This window comes from Ammospiza caudacuta, chromosome 6 (genome assembly GCF_027887145.1).
Source record: "Ammospiza caudacuta isolate bAmmCau1 chromosome 6, bAmmCau1.pri, whole genome shotgun sequence".
Lineage (NCBI taxonomy): Eukaryota > Metazoa > Chordata > Aves > Passeriformes > Passerellidae > Ammospiza > Ammospiza caudacuta.
In genome coordinates this window covers 44,820,299-44,840,973 of record NC_080598.1, presented here as the reverse complement: position 1 = coordinate 44,840,973, position 20,675 = coordinate 44,820,299, and the positions used below count along the sequence as shown (strand labels likewise).

General features: G+C 40.3%; 1 protein-coding gene across 3 annotated transcripts in view; it reads right to left on the bottom strand.

Annotated features, from left to right (window-relative positions):
* NRXN3 (neurexin 3) overlaps positions 1-20,675 on the bottom strand; it is a 908,017-nt gene that overhangs the window by 685,532 nt on the left and 201,810 nt on the right. For all 3 annotated transcript variants that reach the window (XM_058806342.1, XM_058806340.1, XM_058806341.1), the window contains 2 exons: positions 17,907-18,208; positions 11,217-11,378 (listed from right to left, as the gene is read on the bottom strand). In XM_058806342.1, coding sequence (XP_058662325.1) covers positions 11,217-11,378; positions 17,907-18,208 — 464 coding nt within the window. The remainder of the gene's footprint in view (positions 1-11,216; positions 11,379-17,906; positions 18,209-20,675) is intronic.

Sequence of the window (20,675 nt, the reverse complement as noted above, 5' to 3'; positions counted from 1 at the left end):
ACAGCTTATCTTGTTAGCTGAACACTGAAGCTGCAGAGGAGGAATCCATTCTTAAACATGAACTCTAAATATGAATCCTACTTTCTTAGAGCTTTGCTTTGTAACCAGTTTTAGTACTGCAATTGACTGTTTAGACACTATCCAGACAGAATAAATAAAGTGGGCATCCCCAGCAATATCAACTACTTGAGAGAGCTAACAAACACAACAGCCTTGTTCTTTACAAGTCGCAAGTCATCACAAGGATCCTAGCTTATCAAAGTCCTGAGAAAACTTTTACTTTTCTATATGTGGTTTTCTTTACAATCCTTTACATCTTTGAGAAGGGTGGTATGGCAGTCGCCTTCCTTTGGGAGGCTACAATCAACATTCCATTTAGTCGGTCACCATAAGGGATTATATAGGGCAGCTGCAGAAATACACACGTGGTTATATCAGCAGCACTAGGAGAACTGATTTCACTTTAGCATCTCACTGGTCTTCTCAAGAAAAACTGTTGTTTTGAAGACAACCATAAAACAAGTAATAGAGTGTGAACTGATCTTAGTTAATTGTCTATTTGCTAGGACAACCTAGGGAGGTTGTCCTAGCATCACTGAAGCTGAAACACAGGCTAGAAACCCATGTCAGAGGTGTGAGAGAACCGGCCTCTACATAACCAGAATAACCTCCTCTACCCACTCAGATATTGAGCTCATAGTACCTAAAACCTCCAAGTACCAAACCTCTCAGGCTCTGCTGAACTTTTAAGTCAGCAGTTAACAATATTAGAGAAGCACTTTGCTTCCCCGTTTTGCTGCTCATGCAGTAATCTTGTCAGAGATAGGGAAAAATTTTGTCATCAGAGCCTGTTTCAGATTGTTGCAGTGGTTTGGCCAGTCCAGCTGCAAACATGAAAACTATTCTGCCCTCCTAGCATTTCATAGCAATGTTTTAGTCACCTCAAATGTCTTGCATTCCACAGTCAGATCCTTTCTCTGATGGAAGTTCAGAAAGCATCAGCATACTTATCTTCACATCTGTTCAGGGCTTGAAACCCACTGCAACACTTCACAGACATAAACAAACTGGAAAAGGAACACTGGAAGGCAGCTGAGCAGCAGAATCAGAATGGTATGGACTTTACCAGCCTTCTGCAAAACCACTGGCTTCATTCCCTGTTGCTGCTGCTGCCTCATGTTGGTGAGTGCATGCAAAAGCAGATTCTCCACCCACCTCCTGCCCCAATCAGGGGAGCATCTTGCCTCTGGCTGGCATCTCACTGCATTCAGCTGGAGTGAAAAAGGGAAATCTCAAGGACAACCAATCCAGCCAGGATGTTCTGCCAAGGTCCTGTTCCTAGCTGAGGAAATAGTCCTCTCAATTTTTCTCAGCCAGAAAGAGAGAGAGAGAATGTACACACACCCCCACCCCCATTATCCTAAAGCCCGCAGGTGCCAGCAATCCAAATAAACGTGGAGCAATTAACAGAATTAACACAGCTTTAAATAGCTTGGCACACCAGATGCGGACTCCTAGCCGGGTTCTATAAAATGTAAAGTTATTACAGATAAAACCATTAATCATCTGTTCAGAGACTTGTTCTAGATGCAAAACCCATTTCACTTAAAATGGCTAATAATCAGAAAGAAAGGCACAGATTTAACAGGAATGATTATGCCATTCTCAAGCCCCATTTCCAAATGCCATTTTTCATCTCTGCCACCGTTCCCAAACCTCTGTGTTCCCTCTGCTTGCTAATGCTGATACAGTAAGAATGCTTTGCAGGCATCACTCACAATTACCTCTCAGGGTGCTGAAAATGGGACACCACCTCTAAGCCTCTTCCATTTGAGATAGAGGAGGTTAGTGACTTGCACACTACACATTGCTGCTTTCCTGGATGCAGTTGCTACTATTCAGTTGTGTGTCACCAGCCCCATGCAGCTCACAGATAACTGGTGCTCGCCCTGATGAATTAAGTCTTGAACTGCTAAGATTTATGCTTAGAAAATACGAGCATTTGAATATTCCCCACATTGTGGTAATGTGAAGTCACCAGTAGCCACCATATGCAATGTCACAATCCTCCTGATATTCCCTTAACACCTACTCAAGTAACTCCCATTTACTACATCTATGTCTAGATAGCTACAAGAAGCAGAGGTCAGGAGCTGACCCTAATTCACCTTTGAGCTCTGATGTTACCATTTCTAACACTTCCACTTATGGAACCATAGCTTAAAGAGTATTAAACCCTGTAAGTAGCAATTCAGAGCTAAAATTGCATCCTTCTACATATCTATACTAATCCCATTGATTTGCTTAGGAATCTAGATACATACACTGTTAATTCCAACTAAATGAATCCTGCCTGTGCAGCTTGCAAAAAGGATGGAGATAAAACAATCCTAAAGCACAGATATTCAGTGCAACAGTAGACCAAAGCCAGAGAGCAGCAATGACAAAGAACTAGAACAGAGAGCATATCAGAGAGTATACAAAACCTGCTTGTATTATACCAAGCCTGCTGCCTTTTCCATGCAGTTCAAATAACAAATGCTGCCCATTAACTGCCTGCCCACTCCTGTGCTCCTCACACTCGACAGCTGGCTCACTGCTACAGAGGAGTGGCAGACCTGGGCGGAGTTGTTCAGCCCACTCACTCAACATTCAAACTTCATCATCTTTTCCTGCCTCCCTTGCTGGCACAGCTGAGCAGCCTGGATTTTTGTGGTGGGTAACAGCAGCTCAGTCATTCCCCATTGCCCACAATACAAATAGCAATACTCCAACTTTCAGGGTGAGTTTGCTGCTCCCAAAGAGGGGACACTTGTCAAGTAGCTGAAAATGCCTGTTTGATACACATGTGTATATAAAACAGAAGAGTCTTTCAACTTCTCTCATGAAATTTTATCTTTATTGGCATATGGCTGTCCTGACTCTCCAAAACTACTCCCATTTGTATTTCTGTCTGATAGGATAAGGATGGATCCTTAGTCATCTCTTAAATGCAACATAACGAGCAAGAAATAAAAACATATCTCCTATTTATTTTCAGTATTCATCCAAACCAAGAGTTTACTGATCTCAGTGAATGACAAAGCCAGGTAAAGCAAAAGAGGCTCATTTACTTTCAGTCCAAGATGAGCACATCAGACTTTGGACAGCTAAGTTAAGATCACAGCATCCATTAGGATGGGACCACGTTTGGCTAACAGCATTTGAAAAAGACAGCCAGAAATCCTTATCAGAGTAATCACCAGAGTATCATCACTGCTCTGCTGACGACTTTGGACTCAGCTACGTTTGTCCATCAATATATCCTTCATTTGCTCACCCTTCAATGGGTAGAGATTAGACCACAAATTTTGTTAAGGATGTTTTAATATTGAATAGTTACCAACTAACTTTATTATATGCACCAAACACAGGCTATATTCCTCCAATCCCCATTACATTTTCTGAATTTGTTGATATAAATACAGTTCTACACCTGTAAACACTCTCATTTTCTGAACCACAGCACATGGCACACCCCTTGCAGCCACAGAAGCTCAGCAGGAGTTAGGTTCATTATGCAGCAAAGAAAGCCTGATCCTGAAGATCCTACTGCAAAGCAAGCACAGACGGCCACAACACCAAGAGTGAGAGTCACATGCAGACTGCTCAGTCAGGATTCAGTGGAGTGCTCCCCTACTGGTGTGACACCACTACACTGCCCAGTGGTGACACCAACCTCTGCTAGTTTCCTCCCTAGGCACCTGTTCCAGTGGCAGCTGAAGACAGGTGAACACAGTTAGACCCCACTTTGCTTTAGTTCCATAGATTCTCTTTAGCTTGCAAGTACATAGTTCAAACAGCCCTGCAAAAAGAAACCTCTTACACCTCATGCATAGAAAGATCCAGTTTCTATGTTTGCTCATCAATGCTTACTTTGGAAGGTATGCTCAACCTACATACATATTATATTATTCAAACTTTGGCTATTAATTACTTTAGTAAAATTTCTAACAGCGCAGTAAGTTTAGGAGTGGCAGTTTCGATGCCACTGAACTGTTGACATGTGAATTATCCTTGAAATTAATCCTCAAAAAAATGTGTGCTCAGGCTGACCTAGAATGCCTACAAGATGCTGTTTGCTGACTGATAGGAGCTCCAGAGAAAAAAATACTACAATGTAATAAATGTGACCTTAACAAGAACCTATATTACTTTAATTTGCAAAGAGAACTATAAAACCAACAAACAAACAAAGTTTTTACTTTAGATTCATTACGGCTGTAGGACTCTACAGCTTTGCTACATGAATTGCATTAAAGAAAGAATTTTAGAAGCCTAGAGCTTTTTTCAGTACATGGTTTATAAAATAACATCTCCTCCATCTTTTGTCCCAAAGCTAAAAACTCAACTCCTGTCTTTGGACTTCCCATGTTTTACTAATTGAAAAATTATTCTAGCACTTCATTTTCCTACTCCATTCACTAAAGATTAATTTCATTAAGCCATTTAAAATTGTTTTCCTCCTTAAATGGAATAATTTTCATGGATCTATGAGATAATGAGTAAACTTTCTACAGTCATGAGTACATTACTTTTCCACTTTTCTATGTATCTAGAAACATTTGATGAAAGAGATTGATCAATAACTGGGCTTAGCTGATGTTATTTTGCAACAAACACTCATTTGATATAATTATGCCAGCAAAGTTGTTGTTGTGGATGCACATGAGCCAAGGTAACCAAGTTCTTTCAGTGTCATGCATGAAGCAAGTCAAAAACAGTATCAGAGACCTCACTTTGGTAGAGTAGGCAAGAGCTAAGCTGCATAAGAAACAGGGGATTTGAATAACCCCTTAGCTAAAGCAAAGCTGCAGCTAATACAGAAATATCAAATGCAAACCAGCCCAGGACCTAAGCTTATCAGTCTTACCCAATGAAAAGACACTAGCGTATTTCCCTCCCCATCTATTGGTCTACTCAGAATTCTCTCAGCATCTTGCCTCCTATTGCATTGCTCTCAGTTTCCAAATGCCTCCATTCCCACCTCAAAATTAAATCTTTCCAGAAATAATTGGGGATTTTTTCTTATTAGCTTAAGAATGTCATCAGCAGCCACTCAAAATGCTGGCCTGCATCTCCAGTGTTTTGTGTTGCTACAACAGTGGTACTTGAAAACCTGATGAAGGCTTTGTGTTGGATGCTCTGCAGATGCACAGAGAAAATGACTGACATTCCTGACTCCCAAGATACACACTGTACAGCTGCAACACGATACTGATCCCCCACAGCAGCAGCAATGCAATTGGAAGTTTGAGAGTGAGAGGCAACCAGCAACTTTAGAGACCTCCAGATCTGGAATCTTAGGAATCAGGGTCATAATCATCATCCAGTCTATTTTGAAGGCTCTGGCAGAGAGTATTAGTGAGACCAAGACAAGAAGTAATATTTTGAGGAGTGGAATAATATTCAACCTTTGGTTGTGCTTTGTCTGCTCCTACATAGTGCCATTTGCCTCTCCCTTTCTTTTTCAAATGTTAAATTTATTAAATACAGATAGAAAGTAGGCAGGCCCAAACACAGTAAGATAGCTGAAGTAGCAGTATTGGATTAACTTATGTGGGCAATTAGTACCATTCATGTAGTAACTTCCTCCACTGTACCTCAGTGCAATCCCCACACTGTTGATTCCTCATTCTCCTCTTATGCATTCCTGGAATTCTGTCACTTGTGGAAGAGAATCTTGAGCACCCAAAAGCTTTTAGGCTTAGGGAGGGGCTTTTACAACTACAACTTTGTCTGTCTGCCAGTTTTCCTCTGCCTCCAGTTTTAGGCTGCCTTCCCTCTGCACCTTCAGTCTTCTCCCAAGTGTGACACTGCAGTCAGAAAAACTCATCCCCAAACAGAAACCACATCATCACTACACATCAAATAGTCCTGAAAAAGATGTGGCTTGCAGATAGCATCTGAGATTTACATACAGCAACTGGGCACACTCATGGACCATTTTGAAATCTGGCTCCTAGAAGTTAAATTGCAGACAGAAATTATCTAAGCTTTCACAGCTTTCTCCCATCACAGACAGATGGTGCCTGACCCCTGTAATAATTTCTGCCATATTCCACCCATATGCAAGCCTCAGTGCTTCCATCAAGCTGTTACTACCAATCAACATTTTTCAGAATTGAGATTTTAATAAAGCACTGATAGAAAAATGTGAAGATTTCATAAATTCTCTCATGAATATCCATTCTATAGGGACCACCTTAGGCTCCTCTAAAGCATCTCCATCTGTACCATTTAAGTCCTGCTCCAAGTAAATCAAATCTCAGTGTCTGGCTCCCTAACCCCAGGAAATATTCTGATTCTCTGCCTTCCCTAGCAACTGGATATTGAAATACCAATTTCCCCTCTCTGCCCACACAGCTAAATTCCTACCCTGCCACTTTCCATCTCCATCCTTGATTACTAAAAATTCTTCCCTAAAGCCCCTGATTACACACAAAACACAGCTGTTTCTTGTTACCTTTCTTGTCCTAACCCTTTCTGGCCATGCAAGTTCCATTCAACCCATCATTGTAGTCTCTTCCCTTTCCACCTTCAGTCAGCGCTTCTCCCTTTTAAAAAAATCACTATCTGTTAAAGCACTGTTACACCTTCCTTCCTTGACACCCATTAAAATTACTTCTGCTCAATTGTCTCAAGATGTGTTCCTGTATCTTCTCCTATCCCATCTCTGTTTCATCCATGATGGGAAATACGCCAGCTTCCAAGATTTTTTCTAGAACGAATCATCTTAAGAATGAAGGTCCAAAAAACCTTAGATTCTATGCAACTATATTCAATGCAAAAAAAACTTAGATTCCATGCAATGTCTGTACTTCATGTATGTGCACTACCCTATTTGCATACCCTGTATGACTATTTTCCAGTCTCCTTGCCTCATTACAATGTCAGGTATACTGCAACACTGCCAGGATGGCTGTGGAGAAGTGCAAAACAAACATGGTTCACCACACATAGGGAACTCTTTCACTCTGATAAAAATAGAGGAAAAATCCCAACCTGAACTACACATTAAATACTTGTATGTATGATTTAGGTATATTACTGCTACCAACTTAGTGGAATCTGTTCAGTCAAAACCTATAGCCCCAAAGGAAAGAAGATACATGAGGGGTTCTATTCTATGGTAAAAGGAGGTACCATTAGGTCAGAAATTGTCTGACCTAAAGAAAACATTATCTAGATAATTAGGTATTTAGATTACTTTTAAGAAATATTATATAGATACTACAGCAGAGGAGCCCCAAGACTCTTAGTTCCTTGCCAGGAACACATTCTTAGACACTACATTTCCCTCTAGCCAAGGCTTACACTTGGCTCACATGAAGTACCTACCCTGCCAGAGCTGCCCCTCCTCCTGGCACCAGCCTGGGCTGAGTGGGGAAGTCCCTTCCTGCTGCAAAGGGGCAGAGGAGGTCACCAGGCACTCTGCCCCCTGCCACTTCAGCACCTGCATGTCCTCTCAGAGGAAGTGGGAAGGCAACAAACCACTCAAGGAGCCCTCTTAGCCCCACCAGTGTACTCTCAGACTGATACAGTCTAGAGGAAATACAAGAGCTTACAGAGGAAAGGCTGAAAGTTTCACCTCAAATTTTGCAAAAATCCATTTACCTTCTTAGGAAAGTAACACATGCCCAGAGCCAGTCTTGAATGAATGCAGAGACCATTCTGCTGTTAAACCTTCAAGAGAACGGCACAGGGCTTAGCAGGACATTCTCCACCACTAAAAACAGCAATCCACTCAGGGGTGTGTTATGTCTCTGGTATCAGCAATTACTTAGCTAGGACTTAACTATGAAAGAAGAGCGTTGCTCTACTAGAAGACATAAACTCAAAGGAACAATATTTTGTAATAGTCTACCCTACCGCTTCAACTAATTTTCTTAGTTTAGGAAATTTTTGTTAAAAATCCAAGCTCCTCCAGTACTGGGTAATGAGAGACTGAGCATCCTTTTTAGCTATGGAGAAAAGAAACGTAAGTTTGAACCACAAGCTATGAGGATAGATTTATGAAATATGCTGACAAATGTTATTGCAGGGGTTCCATACCCTGGTCTCCTATCGCAAAAGTTTCATACCTTCTTAGTGTTTCTCATGGACAGCTCCTCAGAGCACTGACTCTCTCTTCTTCTCAAAGTGGCCAACTGACTTCAGTTCCCTTCTCAACCAGCCAACCCACTCTTTTATAGCACTCTGCTTCTCATTGGCTACAGCTGTGGCCTGTTAAAGCCAGGCCTGTTCCTAATCTTTGTTAAGTGGCCCAGCTGCAACTCCTTAAGAGTAAGATTACTTTCTACATTATCTTTATTTTCTTATATTCTATCCCCCTACAGACAAGCTACACAGAAAGCCAAGTAAAGTTCCCCATAGCCAGTTCTGGGACCAGACAATCATAAGCACACAAGCACTGCACTAACCCAGTTCTGCTCCTCCAGGATCAAAGCTCATTGGAAGCATTACTGAACCACTACTATAAGTGGGTTGCTTTTAAGCAGACTATAGCTCTAAAGCAACCATCAAGTCAAGACATCTGTTCATACACATCTCCTGTCATTGCCTAGTCAAGTGAAGATTACAAAGCACATTTTGATTATCTGTTTTCTTCCTCTCATGCTTAAGCGGTTCCCTGGGTTTTCCTTCTCACAGAACATTATGAGCCTGAGATGACTATGTTGGCGGCTCTTAGCACATTGTGCAAGCTAACAGAATACAAATGATTATATAAATAATAAAGCTGCTGAAGATTTTCTTGTCACTGCTTTTTTGCTCCATTGGCTTGACTTAAAGCATACATAAAAATGGCCTCTGCTAAGTGTTATGTTCATAGCATCCATAAATAAAATTTAGATCCTGATTTAAAGAGACACTAAGAGGCTGTATCTCCTCCTGATTTCAATCAAACTGGGATGCTCAGTGCCCAGGAAAATCAGACTCAAGGCTCTATAAATGTAACCAGAAGGATTTGATCTCTGTATGGCAGTTTGTATTCAATCAGCAAAGTTTCATTTCCTATATAAGATGCTCACAAAGTCTTCTCTAGCATATGTATACCCCTTTCATCCAGAGGTCAGGCAGGAGAGCAGCTTCAGACCCTAACAACTCTTCCTTACCAGAGGAGAGGAACATAACACATAACATACAAACCCTGATACCATGAGTTGAGCATCAGTAGGATGATGGCTTGTCAAGGCAATTACAGCCACAGAACAACATCTAGCTCAGCACTGCTGCTTCCATGACTCCTATGTAAGCTTTTTATAACACTTTGTGGAGACATCAATATCCGTATCCCCATTAATCACAGTGATAATCACAAATTGCATTAGAAGAGAGAAGAAAGAAGACAAAAGGTGACTACAAGCCAGCATCAAAACTACACTGTACCAAGTTTGGGATTTGGACAGAACTTACCTTTTGTTTTGTCTAAAGTTTTTTTTATCAAGGATCACTTTTATGGTTCCTGCTGCTATCCAGGCAGTCCAATCTCTATTACCCATGTTTGAATTTTCTCAATGCCATGTGGAAAGTGCAGCCAGCCAAAGAATGACAACAGAGTTTTCAGAACCAGCTAGCTCTTTCTGACCAATGCAGCCACTCAAGTGCACCAACTTAGCAACCCAGTTTAAGGACCTAAAGATCACAGCTGTCTGTCTCAAATACTGTTAAGGCCACAGAATGACTTTGCCATGAGATGAGCACAGAATGGAGTGACAGGATAGTGCTAACTCCAGGCAGAGGTAAGATCTGGTCAGCACATCCTGGGTAATGCATCCAGACAAAACTTCCCACTGTGGAAAATTTTGTATATCGCTGGTCAAACAAAGATCCCAAAGATCCCAAGTTATGGGACAAATGGCATCTATGACCACTGAGGGACCCCACCTCCCAATCCCTTTCTCAAATATGCCTCCAGGGATACCGGGAACTTGGACTGTAAATAAAGCCACCACGACCAGGAACTTAAGATAGAGGTGATTCTATTGTCCAATTGTTATTTCAAGCCTAGGGGGATGTAAACAAAGCTGTGAGAGCAGAATGTGTAACTTATAATGGACATAAAGAATGTAGAAATTATGGGCCATAAGGGAAGCAACTTTGCTGAATCAGCTTGGACTGGGTAAAAGGTAATTCCGTCAGGGGGAGATTCTGACTGCTGACTCGCAACCCACCAACTCAAGAAACCCACCAACTGCAAAAAACAGAAAGACTGGGCATGGGACTAATTAACATTGGAAGCAAGGGAATTATTTAACCAATAGAATGAAAGATGTGTGTAACCAATGAGCATTAACTCCTTTGTTTGAAAACATATATAAACAGTGAAAAGTTTTGAGTGACCTCAGGCCCCCCACCACTGAGAAGCCTAGGGTGAAGAAGGACCAATGGGACACCACTATGACATGGGTGGTGACTATCTTCTGTTTAGTCTGTCTCTCTTTTTCTCTCTTTTCTACTTCTTTTTATCTCTCTACCTCACATTTCACTGTTCAATAAAATCCATACTATTGACTTCAGCATATGGTTTTGTTTGCACTTTAATTCAGGAAAAGGCATCTCTCAATAATGATGATATAACACACGGTACACTTCATGTCCACATGACATGTGATTGGCACACCTCCCTGACACACCCTCATGCTGCATTCTCCTTGCAAAATTTACACTTTTTATGCTACCTTCTACTTTCATTTTTCCGTTTTATTCTATTGCTGTATCTTCGCAGAAAATTCAGATCTAACTATGCTCCCAGGTGAAATCCAGGATCTTAAAAAGTATTCTAAATAAGCTTCTGATTATGATTTTTTCATCTCAAAATGCCACTTAGTAATCAAAGGCCATTTGTCTTTTTATGATGGCTATTGCCATCATAAATGGTGCCTAGAAGATAGTAATGCTTTCTTCTGAAGTTCTAACAGCTTAGAGAAGAAACCTCTTCTACTACCATGAGTATTTTTTCTATTATCCAAGCACTAGAAGTATGATTTTTCCCTTAAGTTCATGAGATTTCCAGCCTTCTGACCAACTGAATGACAAGTTTATCTTTACAGAGCTGTTGCAGTTATCAGTATAAAATTAGGCATCAGGGAAAGAATTAATTGTGTAAGGCAGAAAAGAGTGATGACTTTAGCAAATCAAAAGCACAGAGACAAGAATTAATTTCAAATAGTTACCTCTTTGAGGCAGCCCATGAAGTTATTGCTTACTGGAGACCCAGGTAAATCAGCAGTACTGGGGCTCCCTCCCACGTAAAAGAAGTCATCTGAGCCCAGCATGGTGTAGTCCTCCTGTGTGTAGCCCGTGGTGGTAAGGATGCCATCCACAGAGATTGTCACCTGTTTGAGGGACACAATGGACAAAGAAAATCCCAGCAATGACCTTACAATCCAGAACAGAACAACTTACCTCCCCTATAATTTTATGCCAGTTTTAGTAAGGATTTTGTTGAGATTTGGTATGCTTTTTTTTTTTAGTTAAGTTGAGCTCTATTTTCTGGTCTGATTTTCCCACAGAGAAATGCTTCAGCATCTGCTTCTTCCCTTTCTGGTGCATCAGCACTCTCAGGCTTACCCAGCAGCCTACCATCCAGATGCTTTCCATCTATTCAGGCCAGAAAATATAACTGTCCTTGAAAGACATTTCTCATATTAGCTGATTTTATGATTAATTAGAATTTATTTTAATGATTACAGTTAGTTATGGTTGTTAGTAAAAAAAAAAAACACTAATGAAGACGAGGTTGGTATTTTTTATTTTTTAAGTTTCTTTTGCTCACGGCACACAGACAGTCATGCATTCAGGGATAGGGGAAGAGGGAACTCACTTTCAATACATTATGGATGTGCATGCCATGTACCTGGAGAGACACACACCCACCACAAACAAACAAAAAAAAACAGAAAGAAAAAAAAACTAAGAAAACTATTTTCAAATTAACCCATAACCAAAATATAAGCAGAAAATAAATCAAAATAAAATAAATCAATCGCACACCAACAAATGTAATAGAAGTGGATATGAGAAAGAAAGCAAGAAAGAGCTACAAAGCGTGCACACACTGCACTTTGACCTGTCATGCCAATATATCTGAGATCCAGAAAGACGACAGGAAAAAAGCAAAATAGAGAGAGAGAGAAGGAGAAGAAAAAGGGAGAAATGACCATTTCACACTCGCATGCAATCAAAAATAAAAATACCAAACAAATTCCATAATAACAAAAAAACTCAAAATGAAACAGAAATGTCCCCAAAATCTCTAACCACAAACACATGGAGGGTGAAGGGTGACAGAAGGAAAGGGTGGGAGAGGAGGAAGTGAATTTGATGTGTTTTGCTTGATGTTGTTAGTGGTTGCAAGGGAAGATGGAGGAAAATAGATCGAGGCCAGGAGGAGACGGGCGAGTCACCAGACGTGGACATGCCATGCAGAGTGTGTACTGAAACAAACAACCGGCTGAGCTCCTGTTGGCCACGCAGGTAGAGGTCAGAGAGAGAGAGAGAAAGTGAGAGAGAGAGCAAGAGGGAGAAGGAGGAGAAAAAGCAGAGGGAGGGAAGTGGGGGAAAATCATGAGAAAGAGGAAAACTCTGGCCAGTTTGCCCATAATAGCCATTGTCAGAACAAAAGGGTGAGAGAAAAAGAGAGCCTTCACCACCATGGACTAGAGGCCCTGCAATGGTTCTGATCTAGAAACCTTCAGAGTAAAAAAACCATACTAAACTAAAAGCCAAGAAAAAAAGCCAAATGAAAATAAAGCAAAAGAAAGAAATCTGAAGTCAAAAACAAGGGACAAAAAAACCCAACAATTTATCACCAAAAAGAAAAAGAACTGAAGACAGAGGTGAAGAAAGCAATGAAAGAAATGTCCAAACCCTACTTCCAGAAGAGCTGTGTTAGTTGCTTTTGATGCTCATTTTTCTATTCAAAAAGAAGAAATGAAAGAAAAAAAAAAAAAAGAAGGGGGAAAACAATGTGTTTTCAATGAAATTAGAATAAAATTAAAGGAAGCAGTAAGTATAAAGGAAGGGGGGAAAGAGCAGGTAGGGGGAGGAAAAGGCAGGTAACACACGGCAAACCCAAAAAAAGAGACAATAAGAATGATATCTACCAGACAATGTAGTTTGTTTACCATAGCGTGTCCAATGCCTGAGTGCTTTGCGGAAAAGGGGGAAGAAAGGAAATTAAAAAATCGTGAACAGAACGATTGTTAATTAAAATAACTAAAAGCAAAGATGAGTCGTTAGGGTGTTAGTACATTAGTTGGTTAGTAAAAATGACACATTGCATGAATGATCTAGTGTTAGTTTTTCAAAAAAAGGCGTGGGGCACCTGAGACACACAAAGTGAGGAAGAGGACAATGTGACCAGGACTCTATGGGGAACCATGCCTTTTAGACTGTAAAGAAACAGAGGGCCACCTACTCTTCCCACCCTGGTATTAGTCATTAACCTCAACCCTCACACACATTATCCAGACCTGAAGCAAAGTTAAAACAGTGCAATACTTACTCTTCAAATGCTCATCAAGGTGCTTCCCTCAAACAAGAACTTATGCTCAGAGATATACACACAGAATACACAGTTTGCCCCTTCAGTACAAACCCAGCCATGACTCCCTTCTTCCACCCACCACCACACCAGCTCCTCTTCCAACCTTCACTACCCTCAAGTGCTGCAGAATATCACAAGGCCAGTATTTCCTTTGGCTGGAGGATACAGCTGAAGATGAGTCCAAGACTCTGTGTCTTCCTTCCAAGTTTCCCAGTCTGCAGGTTTCTTTACAGCAGCTGAGTTTGTGACTTTCAGGAGAAGAACATAACAGTGCCTGTGCTTGGCTGTTTGCCTGTAGCTCACTTCTGTCATCCAAGACACAGGAATTGAACCTCTCCTACTGTAGGAAGAAACGTGTAAAGAAATTGTGTAGAAAGAATTGTGTCCCTTGTGTGCAGGTTGAAGACTGAATATTGACAGGACTTAGCATCCCTCCTGTTTCACTGCATCTCTATTACACAGGAGCTAGGAGAATTTACCTGTCAGTTTGGTTCAGCTGAACTTTTTTAACCTGTCCCAAGCATGCAGATGTCAACTGTTAGAACCTACCCTTTGCTTTGTGTTTTAGCAGTTAAGGAGCTAAAGATCTTCACAGTAGATTTTGCACTGTGACTAGCTTTAGTGTTTATAGGGAAGGGAAGCCTATGCAGACTCCAAGTCCCTGTGATTGAAGTTGGCAAGAATTATCCTAAATTGCACAAGCAAGATCTACACTGTCTCATGTAAAAACTGTCTGCTTGCAGGCTTCAGAGTTGTGCACTGTCTAAGGAAATAGGGTTTGAAGACTTTGTGGCACTGAGCATGAGGTCCCAAGGTTATTTTCCAATGGGAATGAAATCATAATAATAGTCTGTACTTGGAAATAATGAGCACAAACTCCTGAATTCTTCACCAAGGAAGTCTTACAGCAAATTGTCGTGTTAGTAAATTATTTTTAAAAACAAGGGAGTTGAAGTATGGGACAGGGAGAAGAGCATGCTAGAAAAAAGATGGAGTGTCAGCAGCAAACGTGAAGACAGACACAGAAGTCTGACCTTCAGTCTCCTCTGCTTGTCCTCCCACCAGACCACACTGCCCCAAACACACTCTGAAAGCCAGGGCAAAATTCAGCCATGACCCTATTGCTAAGTAAAGGTTTCTCACAAGGCAGAAAGAGGGCTTAGTTTTAACTGAAATAATAAGATAAATAAACAAGGAGATTTGCTTTGACATTAACAATCACTACTCAAGGGAATCTGTGGATTCACTTGGTTTGTCTCTAAGGAGATTAACTGCAGTGATAGTCATTTGATCTAAAAAAAAGCAGCTCTTAGTACTCTCCCAGCTTAGCTACAAAATATTTAACAATTCCAAAAACCAGTAGGCAAAAGTCCAACTATTTAAAGTTCTACTCTAATTCTAGAAACAGCCAAAAAATTATGCAAATGCTCCTCCCCTTTCTCTTAGCCCCCAAAAAAACAGAGGAAAAGATTAAATGGCATCCTGAAGCTGCTGATAGTCCATTTAGCTGGAATTGCTTAGATTTAGATAATATTCTTGGAATGTCTAAATTATTGCTTTTCGAGTTCATTTTAAAGATAAATATATCTACCTCCAGTGCAATATTTTCAAGCAATTACAAGGAGGCTACTGATTTTCTTATAAAACTTCAACATTCAGAGGCAATATATTTTATTGGGGTTTTATGTTTGGTTTTGGAATGGGTTTTTTAAGGAAACATGAGCACAGCTGGAAACAAGACTTTCTATTAAACTATATTATACTGCAACATTACAGGTGAATTTATGTCAGGAAACACATAGAACCAATAATCTTTTTCATACAAAATTATTTAAGTGATACAAAATTATATTGAATGAATACTTTTAGTACTATCATGACTACGCTGCCTCAAGGCCTCAGCAGTTCCAATATCTGGGCAGCTGCAGGTTCTGGGTCAATGTCTTGATTTTGAGACAGATCAAAAGTTAAAATGCCAGTATCCAGGGAAAAGATAACTAAAAAAAAAATCCAGCCTTATTGATATTTATTGGTTGAACTGTATTCTGTCATGTTTAACTATAGAAATGGACCCCAAATCAATTCTGCTACTTAAATGTAATTTGATTTGAAGACAGGCCTTTCTTTGCAAAGAGCCCATCCATCTTATTAAAACATCTTCTCTCTTGCCCAGTCAAGTTGGATCCTTTAAGAATTCAGGATCACTTAGAAACATTCACAGTGAATAGATCAGGAGGCTTAAGATTTTACAGTACTGTTTAATTGGCAAGGGACTACCTACTTTCTAATAATCACCAAAACACTGCCCTGGACTCATCCAATATGAAAAGCCATAGACAGATTTCCAATTTCTTGGTCCACTTCTGTGGACCAATTAAAAAATCATTAGCTAAAATATTAAGAAAAAGAATGTGACAGGTTCCCATCCACAGTGTTGTTTGTGACCCTTCACCTTCTGCATCTTCAAGATCCAAACCAATCCTGGCATGAAGCAAGGATTAATTTTGCTTCTGGCACATTTGCCCACTGAAATTTATTTCAAATGAAAAATAAAAAGTACAATTAACTAAAATGGCCAGTAAGCTCTACTGAAATATTCAAGGACCAGCTGTTCTGAAACTACCTAAAAATAAATTTTAAAAATCACATCAAATAAAGCCATATATTCTGACCTTTCAAGACTGACAAACCTAGACCAGTTAGTGCATCTCCCTCTACTGTACTGATGGGAAAGGTTAAACAAAATAGGATCATTAAGACCCATCCACTGCATAAGAAATGAAATTTTCATCTCTATATAAACTATTGAAAACAGATTGATTTCTTCATAGGTAAGAATTCTGTAGTCTCTACTAAAGTTTGACGACAGTTTTTTTTTTTTCAGACCCAGCCATCCTAAGCATGTAGAAATACAGGGATTTACATGTGAAATAAAAATAAAAATCTTCAGCCCCCAGCCCAAATATTGAAGAGACATGAACTCCTGATAAGAGAAAAATTTTCCACTGATCTCTAGTAGTAGAGACTTATTCTGATTCCTGGCACTGATTATCCTATACTCACAGAGATTTTGCTCTTAGCTAGTGTAAAATCCTACTGCAAATTACACTGTAGAAACTTATATAAAGCTATTTAAAGGTTGTGCTAATATTGGCATTAATGAGAAAATAAACAGGTAACGTATTCACAAATTGATTTTTAATTTAATTTTAAATCTTAGTTTACAAGCTTCTTCTGCTGCTCTACCAATCAGCAAGACATCAAATAGCTCCTATTCACCATGTAAACCTCATTTATTATGCAGCAGATGGCCCTTAGTGACTTGATATATTTACCAGCTTTCAGAAGAAAATTATTTAATTTTATCTTATCTATTTACGTATGAATTTATATTTAATGAGAAAGGCTTCAGGATTTTAAGACTAGCCTACTATCAAATATGTCACCTGATATAGTTGTCTGCTATGAAAAGCTGCATGTAGATGTGCAAAATTACAGTGGTAAAATCAGAAAAACTTTTCCAAAGTGGAATTGTAGGGTGCTGGATTGATTGAGTTTGCATGGGGTTTTTTGATCCTTCCACTTTTCCAGTCCTCACAGCAAACAGAAGAGTCTCAAGGCAGAGACAAGAAATAAAGTAGAATCTCATTATAGAAAGAAGGGGAAAAAATCAAAAAGAAGAAAAGAAGAACAGAGAATCAAGAAGACCCAGAGAGACTCCAGCCAATTAATTCCAAAGCTATGAAGTTAAAATAGGTACACACATACCCACCAGCCTGCACACCTGCACACTCGTATGCACACACAAAAGAAAAGGAAAAGAAAAACAAAAGACTTTCAGAATTAGAACTGTGACATCATGGCAATGGTTAAACCAATTAACAAAACTGAGAGAAAAAGGAGAGAGGTGTAGAGCGTTGGCTGTTGGCAATAGACTCTATTCCCACAGTAATTAAATGCAACAAGAATATTACTGATAAGATTGAATAATAATTAAGAAAATAATAAAATTTAAAAGGGAGAACAGAAAAAAGGAAAAGGGAGATGAAAGTAAAGTTATGTCACAAGATTTTATTATTAAATCAAACTGGGAAAAAAATAGAAAATTAATAAAGTGGAAATGAAGATATTGCCAGAGGGATAAATTCCCATCAACTAATGTTTTTTTTCACAGTCCTTTAGGCACCAAGATCCAGAATAGGTGGAGAAACTGTAGCAATAGCACTGAGCTTCCCCATTTCTCCATTACCCTCTCCCATCTGCCTGTCCCAAAAAACCAAAACTCTCCCCAGCGCTTTCTCCCCTTCACCATTACCTGCCGCAGGTTGCGTGTCACCTTAACGTCGTGCCACGCGTTGTCATTGAACTTGCCATTGACCGGCTCCACAATGGCCTCAAAGGCCCCAGACCCCAGGTTGATGACCAAGGACACGGCACCGTCCTTCAGGGCCAGGTTGACGTAGTCAGCTGACTTGCCCGTGTGCAGGATGAGCCCATTGCGCTGCCAGGTCTTGAAGGAGAGCGTGATCTCATCGCTGCTGCTCTGGATGGGGTTTTGCGACAGGTCATAGCAAAGGTACTCGGAGCCACGGAAAGTGGCCATGTTCTCATCTCGCGCTGCAAAGAAGGGAAACAAAAGGTCCATTCAGCACTCAGCCAAGAAGAGATTTAAGGTCATCACGAAGTTTAGGCATCCCATGGCAGTGTCAGCTGTAGAGCTAAATATCAAGGCATGCTAATAACTATGGAGCTCTTTTTGTAATATGGCTACCAAGAGAATTAACTGCAGGGTCGTCGGTGAATTTCAGTGCTGTGTTTTTAGTTTTAGCGATGAATTTCAGTGCTGTGTTTTTAGTTTTACTGCAGCACTGTCTCCATAGGGACCATTCAACAGTATGCAGTGGTGTCTAGGAAAAGCACATTTAAGGATTGTTATAAGACATTTCACATCCTTTTTAGGAGAAGGATGGAAAGCTCTATTATTCACAACACAACCACCACATATGTGTCGATTAAAAAAACCCAACATTTCACAAAGATCAGTATTCAGATTCAGGACTACTGCCATCTGAACTTATATTAACCTATCTGACAGGAAATTTAAGAAAGACACCAGAAGGTAATCCTAACAGAGCTGCCCCTTTCTTTCAACTGAATGAAAGACCAAGCAAACAAGAGAGCCACATGAGGGGTCCTACAGATTTCTTCTCTCAGAGCACGAGGGAAGTCCACATAAAACATTTTGTCCATAGATATAAGTAATGTCTCTGGTAAACACATCTGAGAACTTTGCCTGTATTATCACCTTTTCCAGGAAATCTGTACTAGATTAGCACATCTTTTTCAAACAGCAAAAATAAACATGGGGGAATTATTCACACCACATGACATTTAATATTTCCTCATAAAGAAAAGAAATATCTTATGTTCAATAACGAAAGCCACTGCACTTATTTCTCAGCAACTGGAAGCAGTGTTTGAATACCATGAACATCCTTTGTGTGAGCTAGAGGTCTACTTCCCAGTACCTGGGTTCTCAGTCACTCAAAGCCAGTTCTGCTGTAGTATTGTGCTCATGTGACTTGAGCCAGCTGCATACCCTGATTTTATCCCGTGGAAGAAATCCAGAAGAGTGATAGGAAGGCTTGGAGGAGGGCTGGTTAGTGCCAGCTGGAAGGAAATGGTACTTGCAATGGCGTCTGTATAGATGCCACCCCCCACTCCACATTGCAGCACCTTCCTGACTCCCAGCTGTGAAAGCAAGGCTGAGCAGTAGATAGCACAAGCAGTCAAGCTATCATTGCTTACAAATCACTGCATAAGGCAAATGTTGGTGCTATTTTCATTGGTATTATTAGTACTTTTCTGCTCCATTTTGTACCATTTAGTAATCCTAATAAGGATTAGCCAGAATTTATTAGTACAAGACTGAAGGGAAAATACACGTTACCATAGCCATTCTTGGAGACTAACTGCATGGTAAAATCTGTGTTCTCACAGCATAAAATAATGGTGAAAAAACAGTATAGTATTGCAACTTGTACATATAAAATTTTCAAGTTAAAGGTCTGATTTAAGCAAAGACTCTTGCAGAAGCATTATGTGTTTGCACTTCAGTAAGCAAGCCATGCGTCCAGATACTCCTGCAAGCAAACAGCCACCCAAATTGCTTCATACAGCAGCACTCATTGGGAGCCAACTGGCTCAAAAGCAGCTTTTCAGAAGAAGACCTGTGGTCCCAGCAGACAAGCTGAGCACACGTCAGCAGCACCTGCCCTGCCAGCAAAGGCCAGCTGCATCCTTGGCTGCATTAGCAAGAACCCAGTCAGCAGGCCAAGGGAAGTGATTCTTCCCCTAATGGAGACTTATGAGATGACACCAGGAGTGCCACTCCATCAGGAGTGCTGGATCTCATAAGTTACCATATCCCTCATATGATAATTACTTTGAAATACTGGAGTCAGTCCAGCAAAGAGCTACTATACTCAAGGTACTGGGGTAGTTTATGTGTGTGGAGAGGCTGAGGGAACTGGGTTCATTCTGTCTCAAGGAGAGACAACTCAAGGGAAACCTTACTGATCTCTTCAATGACTTAATGGAAGAACACAGACAAAACAGGTTCAAATTCTTCTCAGAGTTGTGTAGAAGGATGAGAGGCAACAGATGCAGATGAATACAAAAAATTCTCATCTAAACAGAAAAAAATGTTTCATCTTGAGGATGGTCAAATAGTAGGAACAGCCCAGAGAGACTGAAATCTCCACCCGTAGAAATACTAAAAACTTAATTAGGCAGAGTCCTGAGCTGTCTGAACTAACTGGACCTTCCCTGAGCTAATGGTTGGATTACACAGCCTCTGAAGGTGCCTTCCAAATTATTTAGCTTTTTGAGCATATTCTGAATACATTTAACTACCACCAAGAAGTGTTTATGCTTGTATCAGTGTTAAACCAGCCTAAGTACAGAGGGATGCTACTGACTGCAGTTCTGGAAGTCAGAGCCAAGCACTCAACAACCCTCTCCCAACACTGACAATTCCCCTGCCTGGTCACTCCTGATCCATCAGAAGGGAAGGTGTTTCAAG